The 23,030-nt window shown below is 34.5% G+C and overlaps 1 protein-coding gene across 1 annotated transcript in view; it reads right to left on the minus strand.

Moving 5' to 3' along the window:
• Positions 1-23,030, minus strand: part of BRCA2 (BRCA2 DNA repair associated) — a gene marked incomplete at its 3' end in the record, with an annotated part of 52,528 nt that overhangs the window by 16,275 nt on the left and 13,223 nt on the right. The window contains exons 10-17 of the mRNA XM_082675396.1: positions 17,335-22,308; positions 15,173-15,268; positions 12,230-12,299; positions 4,456-4,865; positions 3,795-3,976; positions 2,860-3,047; positions 1,072-1,242; positions 223-577 (exon numbers count right to left, since the gene is read on the minus strand). Of these exons, the coding sequence (XP_082531522.1) occupies positions 223-577; positions 1,072-1,242; positions 2,860-3,047; positions 3,795-3,976; positions 4,456-4,865; positions 12,230-12,299; positions 15,173-15,268; positions 17,335-22,308 (6,446 nt within the window). The remainder of the gene's footprint in view (positions 1-222; positions 578-1,071; positions 1,243-2,859; positions 3,048-3,794; positions 3,977-4,455; positions 4,866-12,229; positions 12,300-15,172; positions 15,269-17,334; positions 22,309-23,030) is intronic.

The raw sequence follows: 23,030 nt of genomic DNA on the forward strand, positions 1-23,030 counted from the left end.
ATTATTTCAGCTCAGTAAATATCTCTGGCTTTCCAAAAACACAAATATTTAACTATCTGAGAAATATGCCACTTAAACTAATAACAGTATCAGTACATTTTCAAGAAACGAAGCATCCTTAATAGGCATAAGTAAATTTTAAAATTTAAATGTAAACTTTCTCTAGAATTTAACTGCATCAGTGACTGATTTTTACCAAGAGTGTACATTAATTTAATTTACCTTTAACATAAGAGATTCTGGGGCTTCAAGAGGCGTACAGGCATCAGGAGAGCCCACCAGCTCTGCTCCGTGAATTATGATCTTCTGACCCACAGTTAGTCTACTGTTCTTTAAGAGAGCTAAGAGGGGAGGATCCACCTGGGCCTTAATAGCATACCATCCATCTGTAAGTTCGACAACGGCCACTTTTGTGGTATCCATACTATTAATTTTACTGCTAGAAGTTTCAGATATATTTGTGCTTAATGAAATTATTTCAGAAACACAGAGAATAAGTGTTTTTGCAGCTGTGTCATCCCTTTCCATTATCTTTTTTATAGCTGATCTTCTGCTTCTATCAATTTCCATATCATACCTAAAAGGAAAAAAAAGAATTATTTTAGAAATTGTGGGTCTAGAATTTCATTGTAAAAAAAAGTCACCGAATAATTGAGAATAAAAATTAAATACCTTTATTGAATACTGAGACTGAAGAGAATTTAAAATTTGGTAGCTGGTAATATATTAAGTTTTATACTGCTAAAATATGAACTAAATATTAAAACCCCCAAAATGCAAAAATTCTTTACTAGCAATCCCTGAAGAGCCGATCAAATTAGTAATTCATATTCTTCTCATGTGCCAAGAGGTTAAGGAGAGGGTGGGAGAAGAGGGAAGCAGAGGGTGTATGAATGTGTGATTGCTCTTAAGTGGGGGCTGGAGGGTGACAAGAGAACTGCGCTATACAACTGAACAGCAGTGTGGGATGGCAGCTGTCACCAACAACTGGCTCTGATGTGCAAGTCACAGACAGCACAGAAGTCTGACCCATACAATATATGATTACTTAATATAGAGCTTTAAACTTGCCTGTATTTGAGTTGAAGAAGTACCCTTTCTGGGTTTAGGCATCTATTAGCAAATTCTTTAGGAAAGGCAAATTCCATAGCTGCCAGTTTCCATATAATCCATCTATAATGATTATAGACCCAAACTCTAGAAATAAGCTTTGGATCCACACCTGGGGTGTCACACAGAGCTCTGAACAAATAAAAGTAGAAGAAATAATAAAAACCAGGTAAGATGATACTGAATTCAATAACCCCGACTATTCTTTGCACAAAAACTAAATTGTACAAGATCATTCAATAAGTTGTTATGAGTTAACGTAATAAGTATTATAATTTTAGAAAATGACATGTATCAAAATATGCTAATAAAAATTTCACTTAACATGTTAGTCAATACAATTATTTCAACTGGAAAATGAGATCCTTACTGTAAAATAATTATATTTTAGATTATGTATTTCTTATCAAAGAGATTGTTTTTAGAAATCACCTAAGAACTTCCTTCTCTAGTCCTGGTTCTCTTCTTGATATCTGCTCAAATCTACAACTCCTCCTCCTTTCCCATTCTCACTCTCAGCACTACATAAACAGAAGTAATTAAAAGAGAACTTCCATAAACTTCCACCCTCCTATCTACCAACCACTAGCATCAGTACCCTTACACATTGCCTTCTTACTCTATTTAAAAAATTGTATACCTCTCCTCACCTAACTCTCTCTTACCCCCTTTTTCCAGCTTTATCTTCAAAGTATTTATCACTTTTTAATATATTATACCATTTACTTATTCCCTTTTAAAATTTTCTTTCCCTGTCCCAAACTAGAATATATGATTTATTAGGGCAGAGATTTTTTTGTTTTGCTATCCCTAGTACCCAAGATAGTATCAGACACATAGTAGGTTCTCAATAAATATTTGTTGAATGATCAAAAACACAGCTTGAGCCTCAACAATGCAGTTTGAACCATGCCCACCTGATTACAGAGTAATCACTCAACCTCTACACTATGCAGTTTACCTAATACAATTAAGTGATACAGCTGTTACTTTTCCAACTAGAATCAACAGCTGATATTTGTTATGTGGGACAAGTACCAAGATGTAAATAACATTCGTGTTTTAAAATACTCCAAAAACATAACAAAAATTTAAGAAAAAAATATTTTAACACTTTTCTCAAAACTATAAACTTAAAAAGATATACTGAGATCTCAAAAATAAGGGCACAGGAGAAAGGTTTCCTATCTCTTGTCATTGGCATGAGGTAATACCTCCCTGATAGCAAACATTTAAAATTATGTTTGTATAAACACTAGAATCCTAAGAGGATATATAGTTCCTAAACTGTTGATTTTTTAGGGCACTGGAGTTTTCTAGTCACTTGGTATTACTGATATTTAAGTATTTCTGTTTAACTTTATTTTTTATATTTTATATTTACTGAAATACACAATGAAAGAGAATATCCACACAAGTATACACATGTGTGTGGGTTTACAATAAGGCCAACTCACACTTAACCTTTCTTATCAGTTTTTATTTTATAAAAGCTATAATGTCCTAATTTAAGAAAAACCAATTCACTAAATCCTAAGACAAACCAAAATTCACTTTTCAAAAGATTTCAACAGAATATCAAGTGAACCACATGTACTTAAAATGATTCAATGTATAAACTTCTGATTTCTAGCCAAATTTTTAAGTTCAGGAGAGATAAGGAAAGATAAAAAGGGACTTGTGAGGAAGAGAGAGATGATGGAACATACAAAAGTTAGTTAATACAAAATTTCTTTTTGCAGAGAGTACCTATAAAATTCTTCTTTTCCAGCCATTCCATCATTGGAGGGTATGAGCCATCCACCATCAGCCAACTGTATTCCCTTTCCAGCCCATAAACTTTCCTTACCAAAATAATCCTGAGTGTGAAACTGAAAAGACTCTGCATTTTTGCTGTTAATTTTTACACAATGTTTAGAAACACCGTACCTATATAGCTGCACAAAATAAATGATAGAAAAACTTGATAATGAGTAAGAAACATCAAACAAAAGAATGTTTCACAGAAAAAAAAATTATAACACACCCAAACTGAATCTACCCAAAGTTTTTCATTTAAATATGAAAATATTCACTATAAAAATATGTAACTTACTTACTGGAAGTCAAAAAATTTTTACATAATATAAATGACCTATACATTCAAGAGTCTGCTGCACCTTTCCCATTCCCCTTATGTACATGCCTCCTGCTACATCTGCCATAGGAAGTCGTTGTGGGGATAAAAAAGTAATTTAATGTTTAAGAAAACCTCTTAAGTTAAAAAACTCAGAAGAGGCCCAGACTCTCACCTCTCCATTGCTCCAAATTCCAACTAGATAGTACTGGCTTAATAAGAATCCTTTTAAAAATGTAAATGGCTCTTAGCAGGTTCAGGGTTATGAGTCATTCACACTTTAAATTCAATGAGACTACTTTAACACCCAGCTGAGAGCACTTATAGTAATAAAATGAATACATTTTGAAGGCGAAAGAGAAATTGTAATTTTGAAGCACTGATCACTTTAGGATAACACAGCAGAGGAGGAGGTTGCCACTGCAGGCTGATTAGGAAGCAAGATGATTTTACTCATCCATTTCTGCATCAATTTGTTTTCTTTAAACAATTTGAAGATGCCAGTTAATGAAATAAAGTTACACATTGCTATAAAAGCTATTAATTAGCATTATAGACAAAAGCATACCTGTTTATGAGAACATGCAGTGGGGACTCGGCTTTCTACTGCTACTTTCAGAGAGATTCTAGGCATAGTGGATGTTTTTGCAAGATACAGACTGCCTGGCTGTGGAAAAATACGTTGCCTTTGTTTCTTTTTAATTCGCATATCCTGTATATCTCTGGCAGTCTGAAGATTTGTAATTAAATCTATTAAAGAATAAATAATTAACAAAAAGTAAAATTGAATATAAAATTTAAAAGCACAACCCTTGTTTTATAAAATGATATATATCAATTTGCTCTAACTTTAAATCTTAAGGGATGAAAAAAAGTTTCTACTTGATAAATGTTTCTAAAAGAACAGAAATAGATTATTTTTATTTCGAATTTGGAAGAAAATTAGTAGCCTGATAAAAATCATAATCCAATAATAGCTGTCCTAGACTGCATGTCTAATAGCTTTTTTTTTTTTTTTTAAGAAGAATGTCTACAGTTAGCTACCTTTGAAAGAAAACATTAGAGTAATTTAAACTTAATCTTTGGACAGAAATATCTAAAGCAATACAAAAGGTTTTGAAATTAGTAATCATCATAAAAGGGGCAAAAATCCTCAAGGTGTTATTTAACATAAGAAATATATATATCTGAAAGGCAAAAATACATCAACACAAATTTTCACACAATACCTAAAGGTTCTTCTTCACCCTTTGTGAAAAGCATAGCTGTTGTTTGATGAATTTCACTGTCATTAACATTATTTTCACGATCACCAGAGCCATGTTCATCTATGTTTTTTTGTTTTTGTTTGTTTTCCTCGAAATTAGTATTCCTGTTAACACACTGTTCATCTCTGTGAACATGCGATTTAGTTTTAAAAGGTGGGACAAAGACTTTCATTGGTTTGCCTGTAGTTGTCGAGTGTCTCCTTTTTTCATTTCTTGGGGCAGGAACCTTACAAAGTGGCTGCCCTGAAACTGATAAACTGCTTGAAGACTTTTCCAAGGTTGGGTGTTCAGAAAAATGAGATTTAGATAGAAATTCTTGACCAGATGCAGTGAAATTTGGATTCTGCATTTCTCGCCTTTCCGTACTTGTGCTACAATGGGGAGAAAATATTTAAGCTTGATTATTTACCAGTAAATGTACATATATATATATATATATATATAAATGTTTTGGAATATGTATTTTTTTTTCGTAGACCCTCAATTGCTACATGGCAATCCTATTCTGGTAACCGTTCTGCATTTCATCATGGTTGCCCTCCAAAACAATACCACACTCTCCAAGTCTGTAACTATCTCTCACACACTGACTCCCAGCCTTTGACTTTACCACCTACAAACATGAGAGAAGAGAATGTGTCAAACCTGGATTCCCCCATCTGTCTCTTCCAGGTCTATCACAGCTCCTCACTTACCTCCTTCGCCAGACATCTGTCTACCCGTCCTCTTCTCATGGTAACCTCTTCACCTGTATTCTTGACCCCATCTAGTATCCCAGTCTCCTCGGGAGCCCCACTCTTGCAATGATATTCCATCTCCTTCCTTTCTCTATCATCTGTTACACCTTTTTCATTCAGAAAGCCTTGCCCACTCTTGACTTTTTTCTCAACCTTATCTCCCTTTCAAGCGGATACTGTTACGTACCCCTCATGGCCAACCTTCCTCCGTAGGTAATCTAAACTAGCTATTTTCACTTCCTCACTTTCCACTCTCTGAACTCTCATTTTCCCCACTATTCTACAGAAACTTTTCTCAATAAAGTTGCTAATGACCTCCCAATACCAAAATTAAAAAAAGCTTCATGTGTAAACTCATTCTGCTTGACCTCTAACAGTTTTCACAACTTGTTCCTTTTTAAAATTCTCACCGCGAATATTTACACCACGATTGTCCCTCTTTTTCTTTCTTTCCTTTTCTTTTTTAACTGTTTTTTTCTTCTTTCTCTTAAAAATCTTCCTGCCTCCAAAGTTGGATTTCTTCCCTAGACACTTCCCCTGGGTGATATGAGTCATTTACATTGCTTAAATTACCATCTAACAATAAAAATATCAATCTGTATCTTTATGCCCGACACTCCCCAGGTGTTATTCTTATACTTTGAACTGCATCTAGTACCAGACATCCCTATCTTGATGTTCCACACTCATCTCAAACTAAGCATGTCCCAAACTAAACTTACCACCTTCCCTAGCGTACATGTTCTTCCTCGATATTTTGTTGAAAACCCCATACTTCCTTTTACCCAACCCTAAGCCCATGGAACTTGAAGTTACCCTACAACTTATTTAGTTATCCATTCATCTATCCAGCAAGTATTTAATGTGTTCCTACTACTTTCCAGGCAGTGTTCTGGCTGGGGGATATAGTGACAAATAAAACAAATTAATAGAGTCTACATTCTAGTGGGGGGAAACAGACAAACAAGTAAATATGTCAATTGGTATTATATATGCTATGGAGAAAATTAAAGCATGGTAAGGGGGACAGGAAGTGTGTCCAGCAGAAATAAATAAACGATATTTTATATAGGCTGGTAAGGAAAACATTATTGACAAGGTGACATTTATACAGAGACCTAAAGGAAGTGAGAGGGAAAGCCATGAAGAGATTTGGGAGAAGACTGCTACAGGCAGAGTAGACATCACGTACTGGGCTAGACACAAGTGTGCCTGGAGCAGAGTAGGCAAGGGGAAAGTTAGCAGGTGAGACTGGAAAGGTAGCAAAAAGGCCAGATCACAAAGAACCTGCGTACCATGGTAAGGACTTCTGGCTTGTACTATGAGATGGGAAGTCATGGAACAGTTTTTGAGTCCAGAAATGACATAATCTGCCTTATACTTAAAAGGATCCCTCTGGCTTCTTTGCTGAAAATTCACTGTGTATAGGGAGGTGGGGGGAGGCAAAGTAGGAAGCAGGAAGACCAGTTCTGTTGAAATAATGTAGACAGTTTTATGGTGACTTGAACCAGGTGTTAAGGGTGGAAATGGTGAGAAGTGATTGGATTTGGCATATATTTTGAAAGCAGAGTTGTTAGACTTTTACATTTATAGGAAAACAAGTAAGGGGAAAGAATATCAGCTTTGGAGATGTTACATTTAAGATATCTGTAAGTCACCCAAATAAAAATGTCAAGTAGGTAGCTGAATGAATAAATATGTTGTTCAGGGAAGAAAGCTGGGCTAAAGATATTAATTTTGGAGCTGTCACCAAATAGATGGTATACAGAGTCATGAGTGGATGAGATACTAGGGAGGAAGGGCAGGAAGAGAAGCCATCTGGAGCTGAACCATGCAGGTATTTAACCTTTAGCAGTTAGGGGAAGAATTAGCAAAGGAGAGTAAGAAAGAACAGCCAGTGGGATAGGAGGAGACGTAAGACAGATGTCCCAGAAGCCAGAGTAAAGAAAATGGTAACTGGTAATCTTGATGAGGGGTAGTGGGTAGTGATGAAAGACTGGGATGGGCTCAGGAGAGAAAGGGAAGAGATGAAGTAGAGAAAGTGAGTTGAGACAATTCTCATAAGATGTGCTTTAAGTGGGGCATAGAAATGGACTGGTGGGATAAGAGGAGTCAAGAAAGGCTTTTCTTTTCAAGATGGGAGATTTATAGCAACTACCTACACTGATGGGACTAATCCAGTAAGGTGGAAAAATGATCAATGCAGGAGAGAGACGGGACAATGGCTGGACTGGTTTTCTTGAATAGACCTAGATGAGATCAAGTGCACAGGAATGAATAAACCTGTGTACTCCAAAACTTACTTTCACTGATTTTTCACTCCAATGTTTTTAAATATGAAAAATATTGTGAAAATGAGGAGTTTGCTTTGCAAGTTATGATCAAGACCTCTATTTGAATCCACATGGAGATATTTTGCCACTCTCAGTTAATGACTCTCTTGCCAAATCTTGAATCTGTCTTCCACTCACTCTCTGCTCTCTACCACCATGTACTAACTAAACTAAGGCCTTTAGTTCCTTACTAATCTCCTTGCAACCTTTTCTCTCTGGTCTGTTTCTAAAACACGAATCTGGTTACGTCACGTCTCTTCTTAAACTTCCAAAGACAAAGTATCGCCTATCCAGGTTTCGACTTGTCAGAAATGACATACAGGAGGCTTCCTTCTTGGTCCTACTCTCTCCATTTCTTTGTGTTTCCTCGTCCTCAGCCCACCCCCAGCCTGACAAATCCCATGATGAAAGTCACACAACTTCTTACTGTTTCCAGATTTGGAATGCCCTCTTTAACCAGCATTCTTTACATTCCATCTAAAGTACTTTTCCTATTAAACTTTTGTCACATAATTAAGCTGCCAATTTTTCTGTGCTCTCACATCACTTTATTATATTCATTTTAGTATTTATAGCACAATAATTCTTTTCATGCCTGGCTCCAAGACAAGCAATCTGACTTGGACTTACATATCTTTTCATCTATCAACACAGTATAAATTAGATACTTCGAAAAGGTGCTTAATACCTGTTTGTTAAATGCATAAAACTATTTTCCCATCATATGAGTAAATTAAGGTAATATGTAGATAAGTAAGCATTTACTTTATTTTTAATATTACAACCTACTTTTGAAAATGAAAATTTTAAAAATCACCTGGATTTCTACATTCAAAACATGTATATTAGTAGCCTGCTGAAAAATATATTCCAGAATACAGGTCAATGACTTTTTCAACGTCACAAGTAGTTATTTTTGAAAAGATAACATTAATGCAATTTAAACCATATGTTTGGGCTTAAAAATTTACCATTAGAAAAGATTTTACAACTGCTGTCTACAATTTGAGATGCTTCTGTGATATTCACATCCATTATCTATAAGTGACACCTCAGTAACTGCTTCTTCTGGGCTTTTTTATATTGAAGAGCCACCATGGAGAATGGAGATTTAGCTCCCACAAGACCACTTCGACTTTACCAAACACTCTTTCTCTCTCTCCTTTCCTCATCTTCCCAAGTTACATATTCGATTCTGTCAATATTTTACATTTATATTATGACTAAATACTTTTTACAGCTGAGTGTGTTATATTAGTAAAAAGTATATGTGGTATTAATATGTAGTACATTCTCATTGTAATTCCTATCTTTACAACTTTTGCTTTCCATTGGGTTATTATTTTTTTAAAACTCTGCTGCTTTTCTATGTACCTATCATTCATTCACACCCAAACTCTCAGCTTTATACATATAATTCTCTTTTCATTCTGCTCCTTGAATAGTGTTTCTTCTAAGTTATTTTCATTAGTTTGATTTTTGGTTATTTCATTTTTGATTTTTGTGATGTTCGGTAATCTTTGGTTGTCTGTTCATATTTAAGCATCGGGGATCACAGAGCTGTTTGGAAGCCTTTGGTACACCGTTACTGATTGTAAGCAACACTGTAGATTAACTGGAAGCTTCTAATAGTGAAAACTTAGCTACCAGCATTCTGGAAGCTGAGTGGGGGAAGAAGACCTGGGGAGGAGAGCCCCCCAACATTCAGTGTGCACACATTAACCTGATCCCCTTGCCTTCAGTATATTACTCCTGCCTTCCACTGTGCCTAGTGTGTTCAATAAAGAAACCCTGTATTGTACCCTCCCTGGACAGTTAACCTCTAGTCTTTTGTTAGACTGCATAAGAGGTAGTGCCCAGCTTCATGGAGTGAAGGAGGGGATTTGACGGCATCTTAAATAGATTCTCAACATATATACCCTTATTTTGGCTCCTTCTCCACCACCCAATTATTTTTTCTTTCTTTTTTTTCTTAATTTATTTATTTTTGGCTGTGTTGGGTCTTTGCTGCTGTGTGCGGGCTTTCTCTAGTTGCAGCGAGCAGGGGCTACTCTTCATTGCAGTGCACAGGCTTCTCATTGTAGTGACTTCTATTGTTGTGGAGCATGGGCTCTAGGAGCGCAGGCTTCAGTAGTTGTAGCTTGCGGGCTCCAGAGTGCAAGCTCGGTAGTTGTGGCGCATGGGCATAGCTGTTCCACGCCATGTAGGATCTTCCCAGACCAGGGCTCAAACCCATGTCCCCTGCACTGGCAGGCAGATTCTTAACCACTGTGCCACAAGAGAAGTCCCTCACCACCCAATTCTGAAGATTCACCAGTTCCTGAGCTTCTGAGGCTTCTTTAGTGTAAAATGGTGGGTTCTCTCCTCTCCCCACTACCACTTTCAAATCAGTTTTCTCCTGTATGTATGCTTTGAACAATGTAGTCACTGTGGTCTCTCCTCTCCCATTCTCCCTGTCTTTGGGGAGGGGACGTGTGTGTGTATATGTGTATGTATGAATTCCTTCATGGTTGTTTTGGTAAAAATTTGAGAGGCAATTAAAGTAGGTGAGTATGCTCAATTCACCATCTTTACCAAGAAGTTTCTTAATACATTAAAATACTTCAGGTTCTGCTTTAATCTTTTTCTGGTAGGCAAACTCTCCCAGGGCTTTATTCTACCAAAATGGTCTGGGTACCTGTCTAGGTTTAGCCACACAGCTGTAATTCTGGGATCTCCCCCTTCTGTATAATCCTGATGATTCCCTTTACCTTCTCCTATGTTGAATTCCTGTTTCTTAAATCCTATATCTTCCTCCTTCTGATTTATGGACTTTAGTTAGCTCCCTGAGAAAAGTGTGTGGGAGACAAACCTTTTGATACTTTACATCTGAAAAATGTCTGTCCTCACACTTATTTGATATTTTGGTCAGTGGTAGAATTCTAGGTTGAAAATCATTTTCTTTCAGAATTTTAAAGGCATTGCTCTGTAATCTATAACCTTCTAGCTTCCACTGTTAATGATGAGAGGACTCATACCATTATGACTCTGGAAACTTCATTTGAAACCTGATTTTCTAAAATTTCACAAGGATATACTTTAGTACAGGTCATTTTTATTCATGTGCCTACTCAGAGGGTCCTTTTAATCAAGGAAACTCATGTCCTTCTGTACTGATAAAATATCTTAAATTATTTCTTTGAAAACTTGTATTTCTCCTCTGTTACTTCTTTCTCAAAGTCCAAATCTTCAGATGTTAGAGCCACAGGACTGACTTAAAATTACCTTTCATTCTTTTTTCATCTCCTCTTCTTTTTTGCACTATATTCTGGGAGTTTTCATAACTTTTATCTTCTATTTCTTCTACTGAGTTAATTTATTTGTGCCATCATATTTTTAATTTCCAAGAGCTCTTCTTATAGCAACTTGTTCTTATTTTACAGATGCAATATGTTCTCTTTCCTGAAAATATTAGTACTTTTTTTGAAGTTTTCTTCTTGTTGCATGGTCTATTTCCTCTAAGTTCCTTTTCTGTCCTTTGGTTTTTGTACTTTGGATACTATCTTTCCCAGAGGCTTTCTTCCAATGACTAGTGATCCTTGATTATCTATTCTCATTTAAGTGTGAAGCACTGAAGAACTGACTGGAAGCTGTGTGCTGGTGGGCTTGTCAGTTGTTGGCTTCACTGTCTGGTGATCTGGTATGCGGTTTAACTTAAGTAACCACAACTGTCAGTATTTTTAGTCTTTTCTATTCCTGTTACCCACAGAAACAATCGTCTAGTCTTCCGCCTAGAGGCCTGGCTGCCAGCCTCTGGGAGCCAAGTGTGGGAAGGAGGCTAGGGAGTCTCACTACTCGACATCCAGATTTTTACTTTATCTCTCTTTTCAGAATCTTCCCCCAACCCCATCCCCAATTCAGAATCCCTCCAATTCATCTTCTCCAGAGAATGACCTTCTGGTCTTTTGACAGAAAAGGGATAATTGCCTGCCTGCGTGGGGGAGGGGATGTAGATGTCTCTTAAACAGATTTTCAACTAATCTTCCTATTTTCTACCTCACCTTCAGAATTACATGTTGCTGCCAATTTGAGTCTTTCTCAGGTTCTTTAGGGGAAACTGAATAGCTTCTCTGCTTGCTCTAATGTCAGGTTTTAGCTTTCTATGTCTTTCTAAATCATTTATGATTTTTAGCTTCTAAAATTTTGTTGTTTCTTCTGAAACAACACTGTACTTACAGATTTATACATTAAAAAAAATCCTCTTAGTAACTAATAGGGTTTTGAGAGGGAGGAGAGATAAAAGCATATTTTCAACATATGCCATCTTTAATTTTTCTTTCACTTCCACTAATATAATTGAGATATAATATAGGCCACCTTTATTAATTGGTTTTGAGTAATTTCCGTAATCTCTCTCAACCTCAGTACCTTATCCACAAAATTGCAATAAATCTGTTTTTCTACTTTACAAAGTTATTAAAAATGACATAATAATATACACAGCACTATAAAGTACTACCAAAGTACAGAATTATTTAATCCTGATGCAGGCTTTCAAAAAGGGGAAGTGTTAATGTCTGTACTGTATGTTAGAGCCAGCATTTCTAGAAATATTTATTTAAAAACCCCACATTTTTCCTATACTATATTAGTAGAATTAAAACAAAAAAATTAAACATGTCTTACCAAGAGGGTCCACAGGTAACTGGCTCTAAAGAAATGTGATGCATAAACAATCTTCTATCTTTCATTGTGCCTAGAAAAATATTATTTTACATTATGTATTAATGAAATGTCTTTTACATTATGTATTAATGAAAATCTAATGGGAGATTTTATTTCCTATGTTCATTACACATTATTGTAAATATTTACACAAAAATGTGAGAAAATTATACATTTAAAATTTTTCAATGCATATAATGAATGCTTAGTTAATAACCATCAAAAATTTGATTCACAAATTGATAATGATGAATACCAAATAACTCACAGTGCAAACATATATAAGAAATCAGTATAAATTTAGTCAGCTGATGTTAATCATAACTCAAATGTGTTAGTGAATTGCCAATGCAAATATAATATTTAAAAGTTTTATGAAGGTTGACAAGCTAAACTGTAGATATTATTCATTCTCAGCAGGTAACTTGTACTTCTTAAATCTTCAAAACTAGTCCATTAGTAGGGACGGGATTGGTTGAATAAACCAGAATACACTGATACAGCGACATGATCAAGTACTATACAACCACAAGAAAGAACGAGGACGATCTCTTGATACTTATTAAGGCATGATCTCCAGATAAATTCTAAAGTAAACAACAAACAAAGAAGGTACAAAACCATATGCATACTGATACCTTTTGAGTAAGAAAGAAACGTAATGAGAACATATATACACATATTTACTTATTTTCACAAAAAGAAACCCTAAAAGGACAGACCAAAAACCATTTAAAATAGTTACCAAGATAGTGAGGAAGGTGGTGAACAGTGTAGAGGAGATGGCGATGGAAATCAGGCTTCTCCAAGTAAACCTTTTTGTAGTTTTGATGAATGAACTATGTAAACATTCTATTTATTCAAATATAAAATTAAAAAAGAAAAAGCAAACCCTAAAACTGAAAACTAATGAATCTAACCTAATTATTAAATTGTTAACTGCAAACAAAATAATTATTTTGAGTGGCATTTGAACACAGAACTTTGACTACACATTTTTAATGATATATATTCTTAGGACAAAAACTGCAAAGAATTCTTAAATTTCCCTTAGTAGTTTTATTATTGGTATTTATTAACACTGGTATTGTAAACTTGAAGCTATTATACATATACTGTAAGACAGTGATTCTCAAAGTGATCCATGGAACCCTGGGTGGGAGGAACCCACAACCCTTAAAGGGGATCCAAGCTGTCAAACTATTGTAATAATAATCATATAATAAGAAGAAGAAGAAGGAGAAGAAGAAGTTGAAAAAGGAAAAGAAGGAGGAGGAGAAGAAGTTATATATATCTTTCTCACTGTGTTGACATTAGCACTGCTGGTATGTCCTGCTGCATACTTTAGTGCAATAATTGTCTTGAGGAAATGCACTGTATGTGAACTGCACTAATCATTTTTGTCCCAAAGAATTCCATTTTTACTTGAAAGAATAACCAACAAATCACAATCTTTCAGACTTGGGTATGCAGCAGATATTTCTTCAAAAATGAATGAAATGAGCTTATCACTACAAAAAAACAAGTGAGAGTATTTGCTGCCAAACAAACTGAATTGTAAAATTCAAGCTTTTAAACAAAATGACAATTTTGGAACGCTTGTATCTGGCTGTTAGCTTGACAATTTCCCAATACTAAATTTTCAGATTAGATCAGTGGTGACATTAACAAAAGTAATTGTTTAACATTGTGTAATAAAATGTGTCAACGTTTGGAAGAGCTGCATAACTCTGAGCTAATATTTTCAAACTGACCAATGCACAATATTTAATATTTATAAATATTAAAATTTCTCAGTTTTAATGTTGAATATGGTAAATATAAATAGATATAATCCACACAACCAAATGCTCTTTGGGATCCTCAATCATTTTTAAGAATATAAAGAGATCTTGAGATCAAAAAGTTTGAGAACCATGGCTGGAAGATAAAGCAAATAAGTAAATATGTTAATGTTATTAGAAACCAAGAATGCAGCATTAATAAAAAATACACCAGCAGCTATGAGCATAGTTAGCATTCAAATTTTGTTTTTTAAAAAATATTAACCACTGGAAGGATCTTTGTAGATTCTAAGGATTCTAGAACTGGGGCAGGGAATTACAACGACTCCCTAAGAAATCTTTTTGTGAAAATAAAAAGCAAGAAAGTGTTCAAAGGTTAATTAAAGCATATTAAAAAAAAAAAACTCTTAGGAAATACTTGAAAAGGTTTCCACTTTCAAATTTGAAATGATTTGAGCATTAAAAAATGTTTTCTTTTGTAAAGAAATACATTACTTATGTGTTCTTTTAAACTTTATATATACATTATAAATAAAAATCTAAGAAATCAGTTTTACTCAACTAAGAAAAAAATTCCGTACTACCATTAGTAGTGATTACTACACCAACTACTCTTTACTCTGAAAATTGGTAAGTAAAGGGAAAGAATTCAATATTTACCCTGCCTTTTTAGGAGGAACTATAGAGTTCATCCCCAGTTGTTAAGGGAAAGCTCTTCCTTGCTGAAGAATCCCATCTAATAAATGTATAAGAAATAACATAATTTGAAAGTCACTGTTTTTCAATTAAATAACTGATTCATGTAAATATTATGAAATCAACTAGATTCTAGAACCTGAGCTTAAAGTATTTTACTAAGTTCTTACTAAATTCTTACAGCTTTTTATTTTAAAAGTCATTATTTTGTTATCATTTCACATTTCTCAATTATGGAGAACCTCCACATTATACTAGGTATTATGAAGGAAAAGCTCACATAACAAAACAAGGCAAGATGTAAGCTTTAACAAACCACACTGTAAAGGCATGCCCAATTACCTGCATACCCAAAGAAAAATAACTTAAAGAATACTAAGTATAGTAACTATAGAAAAAGATATGGATAAAAAGCAAATTTTACCATCTGGAGTGCTTTTTGAAGCCTTTAAGTATTTTCCTTGATTTTCTATTATCCTGTCAAATTCATTCAACAAGTTTCTTTTGATTGGGGGTTCTCCTAAAAGGAAATTTCCATACATGTTTTTAAAACAAATAATATCAAATTTTTTTTTAAAAAGCCTATAGTCCATTTTTTAAAAACTAAAGTACTGACTCTTACAATATGCTAACTAGTGAAAATTCTATTTTGAAAGAGAAAATTTTCAACATCAATTTAATTTCTATTATTTTTTGACCATTTAAAATACCACTATTTAATAGGGTCCAGGGATAAACAGGTGTTACCAGATATCACAGATAAGCTATTTTTTAATAAGCTGCCACTTAGTAACCCTAGGTTTACTGGCAATAAGGACAAACAAAATTTCTTCAAGTAAACTTTTTTTTTTTTTTTGCATTACACTCAAGAAGGAATTTATGATATAGGTCCTTGAATTAGAGTCAGTGAGTAGGAGAAAAGATTTTAAATTACCAAAATTACATTCAAGTATTACCAAAAGTAATATGTACTTCTTTTTTATTTATTTATTTATTTTTTGCGATACACAGGCCTCTCACTGTTGTGGCCTCTCCTGTTGCGGAGCACAGGCTCCAGAGGCCCAGGCTCAGCGGCCATGGCTCACAGGCCCAGCCACTCTGCGGCATGTGGGATCTTCCCGGACCAGGGCACGAACCCGTGTCCCTTGCATCAGCAAGCGGACTCTCAACCACTGTGCCACCAGGGAAGCCAATATGTACTTCTTATTTAAAAACTCTACAAAGGCTGAGAGTAAACTTAAACCATAATTTGTTATGCATTTCCATGTCATCCTGAGATAATGTGTTAACAGATACTTTGCTCTTTGATGCTTTTTTAAAAGTATAAATCAAGTTTTATTGGAAACCTGAATTGCATACAGAGTCAAGGTGGAGATAAACCACAAAGCCACAGGCTATTAGGAATTGACGTTTTATTAAAGAAAGTAAACTTGAAGGATTTAATAAACAAAAATGTCCATGCAAGTCTGTATCAAGTGTTAGATTATAAAGTGACTTAATTGCTTGACAAGAACCTGTACTATTCAAGTAACCAGAAGCTGATTAAACTATATATATTGATATCTAACAGAAGTGAGGGAAATGAAACAGTGATGTTGTTGAGAACATTTAGTAGAAGTCTGAGTTGTTTTTATTCCTAAGCATAAGGCCAACCCACTTTAGTACACACATGAACAAAACGGGGTCCTATAAATAAAGCCATTATTTTCCATGAAAGAATTATGAATATCGTTAAGCATCTGCACCTCAGAATTTTGCACTAGAGAACAGCAACAGTTTAAGGTAAGTATTATAAACTTACTACTTTGCCCATAACATAAACTTGGTAAAGAATGTGACCTGGATAAGACTTGTCCACCAGGATGACTTAAAGGCAAAATGCACCAAGTGGAAGAATGAACTCACAGGCTTCAGTGTCTTTCTCCGTAATGTGAATGGACTGGACAAGAAAAGTTGTGGTAACTCAACTACTCTACCAGTCTAGAGTTTTTAAACAGTAGCTAGGTATTTAAGATCATCCACTTAAAAGTTGGAGAGTTAGTTTTTATTTACTTTAATTGTAACTAATCAACAGATTCAATTATTTAAGATTACTCCTAGACAGAGATACTAACAGAAAAAAAAAAAAATCAAACATCCAATTAACCTAATAATTGAACTAAGTTGTTATACTACATTTAAAAGAGAAATTAGAACATACTCCAAATGGCATTAAGACCAGAATACTATTTGCTAATGGTAACTGATTTTAGAACACTTCCTGGATGAAAAAAAAAAAAAAAAGCTAAGCAACACCTATAATTAGAAACTAACTTTTAAAGTTCTTAAGACCCAGAGTCTGAACCTCTGTGCTCTCTCCCCCTCTCTATGTGTATGTATGTAAACAGGACTCAGCCAATGACTTCTTGGTACACAGACTCAGTGATATCACGAGTGAAATCGCATTCTCCCAAACTACACATAAAAGTCTGAAGAAAATATATTCAGTGTATAATATCCTAATTGCTACAACCTAGCATATCAGAATTATTAAGGATTTAATTTAAAAAGTGATTGGGAAACCAACAGGAAATAACAGACACTTACCAACTGTGACAAGTGCATCTCCTCTTCTTTTTCCAATTCCTGAATTTATCAAAACCGTTTCCTTGTTTTTTTGGCATGTAAAATGAGAGTGTTTGGCGTGGCTTAGAAGTTCAGAATCTGTCAGCTCATCATCTTCCATAAAGGCTTTGGCAATCTCTACTGCTTCTGTTTCAAAATACTTTTCTGGATCTTTGGAGTTAGGAGAACAAACTTCTGTATTTGTTTTCATAGGAAAATCAGGAAAAGTTTCAGTTTTCCCAATTTCCATTTTTATATTTTTAGGTAAAGTTTGTTCTTTACCCAAAAGACGAATGTTATCAATGTGTGATACATTGGTTCCTGACATCAACTGTTTGTCTTGCTTAAACTGAGAGAGATATGGAGAAGCTTTAATAGCTTGATTATTTTCTGAAGAACCACTTTCAATGTTATAGTTGTTTGATAATTTAAACTCTTCATTATAGGCTTTTCCCGTTTTGGAGCTTACAGAGTGTTCTGAGGTTCTCTTATCAATACAAGAAAGAGTAAGTATCCTTGATACATCTTGTCTAGATGGAGGTGAATGCTGAAGACTACATTCAGTTCCAATTAAATCAAATTCCTCGAACATTCCCGTAACTTTGCAAAAGGCACTCTCAGAAACTGGAACCTGTTTTCCACTTGCTGTACTAAATCCAGAGAAAGCAGATGATAGTAAATTTTGGGGGGTATGTATCACAGTATTTTCTTCTCTTGCAAACTTGTTTGAATGTTCTTCATTACTTTTAAATGATACTTGGGGAAAGAGTTGCTTAGCACTATCTTCTGTCTTAGAAAATACCTGTCTTGCCTTTTGTAAGGCAGCATCTGATACTTGTACAGATTTTCCACTTGCTGTGCTAAAAATCCCACAAACATTTATAGAAGAGACTGACTTGGGACATTTTCCCATGTTAAATTTACACTTATCAGAAGTTTTCAAATTAATATGACAAAGTGGTGTTTTAGAAACTTTCTCCAATCCAGATATACTTTGGTCATGTTGTAAAAGGTGTTCACTTTTAATGTCAGGAAAAACCTCGTGTGAATGCATACTATGCTCTTCACTATCTGGAGAGTTAGGAAAAATAATATCCTCTGAATCACCCAATGCCTTATGAGAATGTGTCACAATCTTTGTTCGGCCAGTGCCTGATTCACTCTCAGTGTTTTGCTTAGTTACCTTCCTGCAGTTGTCTGTAAACCTCTCTCTCACTTTTGTTTCATGAGAAACAAAGGCTATTTTATCACTTGCTATACTGAGTGCAGGTTGCTCTGTCTCAAAATTATTTGAATCAGATATGGCCACTTCAACAGCTGTGTTTGTATTTTTGCATGGTGAAGAGTCTGTGACAAGTTTCTGAACACAACTATCTTTGTCTACAGCTTGTGGGTTTATGTTTGCTTCTCTTACAGTGGATATTATTTCAGAAAAACTAGTGTTTTTTCTATCTTTGACATTCCTCACTACTGACTCAATATCAGAATTATGACTTTTATTTTTTGAGAGATACTCTGACTTATTAAATAACTCATTGGAATGAGAAAAATCAGAATGATATGAATAGCTGTTAGACATGCTGTTACTTAAGGAAGTTGAATCTTGTTTTTCAGAGAGATTTTTGTCATTTTCAGTTATGATACTGTTTGAACTATTTCCACATGAAGGATTTCCTACACAATCTCCAGGATATTCCTTTAAACATATAACCTTGGCAGAATTTATTTTTTCTAGTTGATTATTCAATTCTCCTTCTCTAAGCCATTTTTTGGCTTCAAATAGTGAAGCCTGACTCACAGAAATTTTTCTACCACGTCCTGTGTAAAAGGCTAAAGCTGAATTTTCAATGGCTGAACAAGTGGACTGATCTGTATAACAAGTTATAGGACTTTTTCTTGTTTCTTCTTCTATATTTTCATGTACTTTAACTCTCAGAGAGATACTATTTGATATCTTGAGATTTTCACTTTGTCTGTATAAATGATCACTTAAGAACCTGGGTGGCATGCCTGTCTCCTTAGAAACAAGCCTTTTCTCCTCTAGAGAATACTGCATTTCTTCATGCTTTGGGGCAGTTATTTCAACTGTCTCACATGCTAATTCAAGCCCTTCTTTACATAGCTCTCTGTCCTTTAGCGTCTTTGCCCCTTGATGGCTGAAATTAGTGATTTCACTATTATTTTGCTTTTTTTCATCAAAAAGATTTTTCACTTTGTCCAAAGATTCCTTCGCAATTTTTACTTTTTTCCCACTAGCTGTATGAAAACCCAACATGGTTGGTTCTATGATCTTTTTGATTTCACATTCAGGTCTCTGCTGGAGAGTCAGTACTTGATTTTTAATACCAACTGGGTCGCCTCCTTTCAATATTTTGTTTTTGACCATATCTGTTTCCTCATGACTTGAAATGTCTATTTTGTTGATATTTATGCCAGAAAGTAATTCAGAATTTGAGGAATCTGAAAAGTTATTCAGTTCTTCTGCAGATTTTTCATCAAAGAAATTTACAACTTTATTTAAAGACTCTTTAGAGACTCTGATGTTTTTCCCACTTGCAGTCTGAAAGGACAAATCAAAAACATCAAAATCTTTTATATTTTGCCTCATCTTGTTAGCGGCTGACTCTTTTTTATTTGACATATTAACATTAAATGTTTCTTCAGCTTTCACAACTTCCAAACAAGTTAAATCTGACAAACCTTTAATTTGAATGTTTCCCTCCTTCATAAACTGGCTAGATAATTTTAGATGTATGTTTTGTTGATCAATACATGGCAAGCCATTTTCATCTTTACGAATATAAACTGTATCATTTTTACTTGAAGCATTGCCATCAGATTCTAAGTTACAAACAAAACCAGTATATTTGTTATCTTCATTTTCAGTATTTCTCCTGTAGTCTTCAGTATATTCTTTGACAAAAATGCCAGTAGTCATTTCAATGTTATTTTGTAGCGTTAGTTGGCATTCATTATTTTTCTCACTTAAATTTTTATCATTGCTGTAATTTTCTACCGTAAACATCGAAACATCAGAATCATTACACTGACTTGAAGAGAAACTTCCTGGATCTACTTCAGCAGGAGTTTCCTCACTAACATTCTCAATGTCACCGAACAGTTTCATGGCTTTCTGCAATGATTCACTAGAAACATTCAGTTTTGCACCACGAGCAGAATAAAAGCCCCTAAACTCCACTTCGTTTTTATCTGTTAAATAACCAGAAGCACTTTTGTTACAGTTTGTTGTTGAGAAGCAAGCCAACTTTTGCTTACCTCCAACTATACCTTTACATTTCTTGCTGCTACCCACCTGACTGAGAGATGGGGCATTAATTGTGAGATGAAGATCAATATCTTTCCATTCCTCAGAAGTGGTATTCAAGACAGTTATCTGGTTTTCAGGCATTTCAAATGGATTACTCTGTAACATGTGGCTTGGTTTTCTAAACTGTGTAAATTCAAACTGACTTCCTGATTCTTCCAATATAGTAGAAAGTTCTGTAATTTCTGCCTTCTGGCTAGGTGTTAAATTATGGTTTGAGTTAAAGTCTCCCTTTAAAGATAAAACTAGAGGAGTTGTGTGACTATTTCCACTATCAGAAACAACTGCACTACTCTGCACATACCCAGATACAGTATTAACTGACTGTGAATCAAGTTCATGAGGTCTGCTTCCTTTCTTTTGATTTTCTAATGATACGGTATTTACAATTTCAACACAGGCTAAGCTAGTAGGATAATGTTCTTCAATATCTTTGAAGAGCATTTTACTTTTCTTAATGTTGTGTTCAGACAGCTTTATTTCTTTATTAGAAGCTGTTCTGAAGCCACGTCCAAAATTGTGACTTGAAATCGAATCTGAGAGTCCTGCCCATTTGCCCATGCAATCATTATTTCTGTTTGATTTCATATCTATATCCAACGAGACATCTGACTTTGAATCTTGACCTAGAGTCATTTTTGGTGGTTGCTTTACACTATTTCTATTCTTCTCTGCAAGATCACAGACTACATCTGATGAACCAAAATCTTTTGTAATCGACACTTTGGCTGCTTGTCCGTCATCTATGTCTGTACATGCTACTATGGCAGAGTTCTCGGGAACAGCTTCTCTTAAACAACTGAGGTCTGCCTCATGAACTTCCTTAATGTTTCCTAAAACAGGAATATTCCTTTCAGTAGTTGTTTGAAAGACAAAATTATTCTCTTTGTCTGGGAAAAGTTCTTCAGAGTTTGGAGGGACAGTTATTTTTGAAATTAAAGTAGTTTCTTCTTGGTCTTTTTGGATTACTGTGAGATTTGTATTTTGGTTGAACTGTACCTTCATAGAAGGTGATGCTTCTGTTATGTATTTTTCAGGTGACAACAGCTCAGCTTTTTTAGAATTTTCATTTACAACACATGTTTCTTGATTCTTTTCCATGGAAATACTTTTGGTTAATTCAAAACCAGCTTCACAATTCTCAGATTTTATTTTCTCTGACATTTTATATGATTCTTTTCCTCTAGAAATCACAACTGGATTTGACAGAAGATCCTTGGAGCTACGAGTTAAAATGGTGGTATTATCATGGCCATGTAAAAAGCTTTCCTGGGATTGGAAGAGAATATCATTACATTCCTCTGAATGTGGCAATGCAGGCTGAAATACTGCAGGCAATACTTTTTCCTTTATATCTGAAACTCTCTGGCTTTTTGGATCATCTTCACAGTGCTTTTCCTGCAAGCATGACACATAACCAGTTTCTGTGGTTATAAATGACTGCAGTTTTTCCTTATTAATTTTTGCTTCTTTATAATCAAGATCCTGAGATATTGTTTTATTATTATTAGAACTGCTTTCATTATTAGAACATTTTCTCATAATTGTCCCAAAAGAGCTGGTTACAGACAAAGCCGGTTCTTCAGAATCATTCTGTAAACAGTTTTTTTTAACAGAAGAATGCAATAAACCTAAGCATAAAGACACAAAGTGACAAGATGAAATTGCAGTTCCATCAATCACATTCACTAAATATTTTCCACTAAGTTAAAAAGGTAGTGTCTAAAACAAGAATTACATGAAAAGCAAGAAGTGAATGTCAGGTTTAAAAGAATTCTAAATATTCTCTATTTTGAATTTATTACATTTCCCAACTAAAGATATATAGGACCTAGGTTTTTTTAATAGTATTTATCAACTCAATTAAAATTAGTAAGTAGTTCAAGAAAGCAGCTAGCTGCCATAAGTAAAACTCAAAGTAATTTTATTGGAAAATAAAATTAGAAAAAATTCTTTGCTAATATTGATGTAATAGGAGTTAGAAAAGCAAGGCAAAGAAAAGGAATTAGAAAACTAACCATTTCCTTTGGTTAATTCAGTCTTTCACATTGAAAAAAAAAAAAACAAACCCAAAATGAACTTTTTAAAAAAGGTTCTTCACATGAAAGGCCTGAAATACTACCCAATGTCAGGCAAATGGGTTAAACTGCTCTGTTTCGTTAATTTTATTGACCCTCTGAATTTCCTACTAACAAGTCAAAATTGTTAATCTCATTTCATTTAATCACTAACCACTACTACATATTAGCTGTTTCATTGGTTTTATCTCTGGTATATACAATATCAAACATTTTTCTCTGGAAATTAACCTAAATCTCAAAGTGTTCTCTACTCCAGTTCCACCAAACCTATT

This window comes from Grampus griseus, assembly GCF_964374135.1.
Source record: "Grampus griseus genome assembly, chromosome: 18".
Classification (NCBI taxonomy): Eukaryota; Metazoa; Chordata; class Mammalia; order Artiodactyla; family Delphinidae; genus Grampus; species Grampus griseus.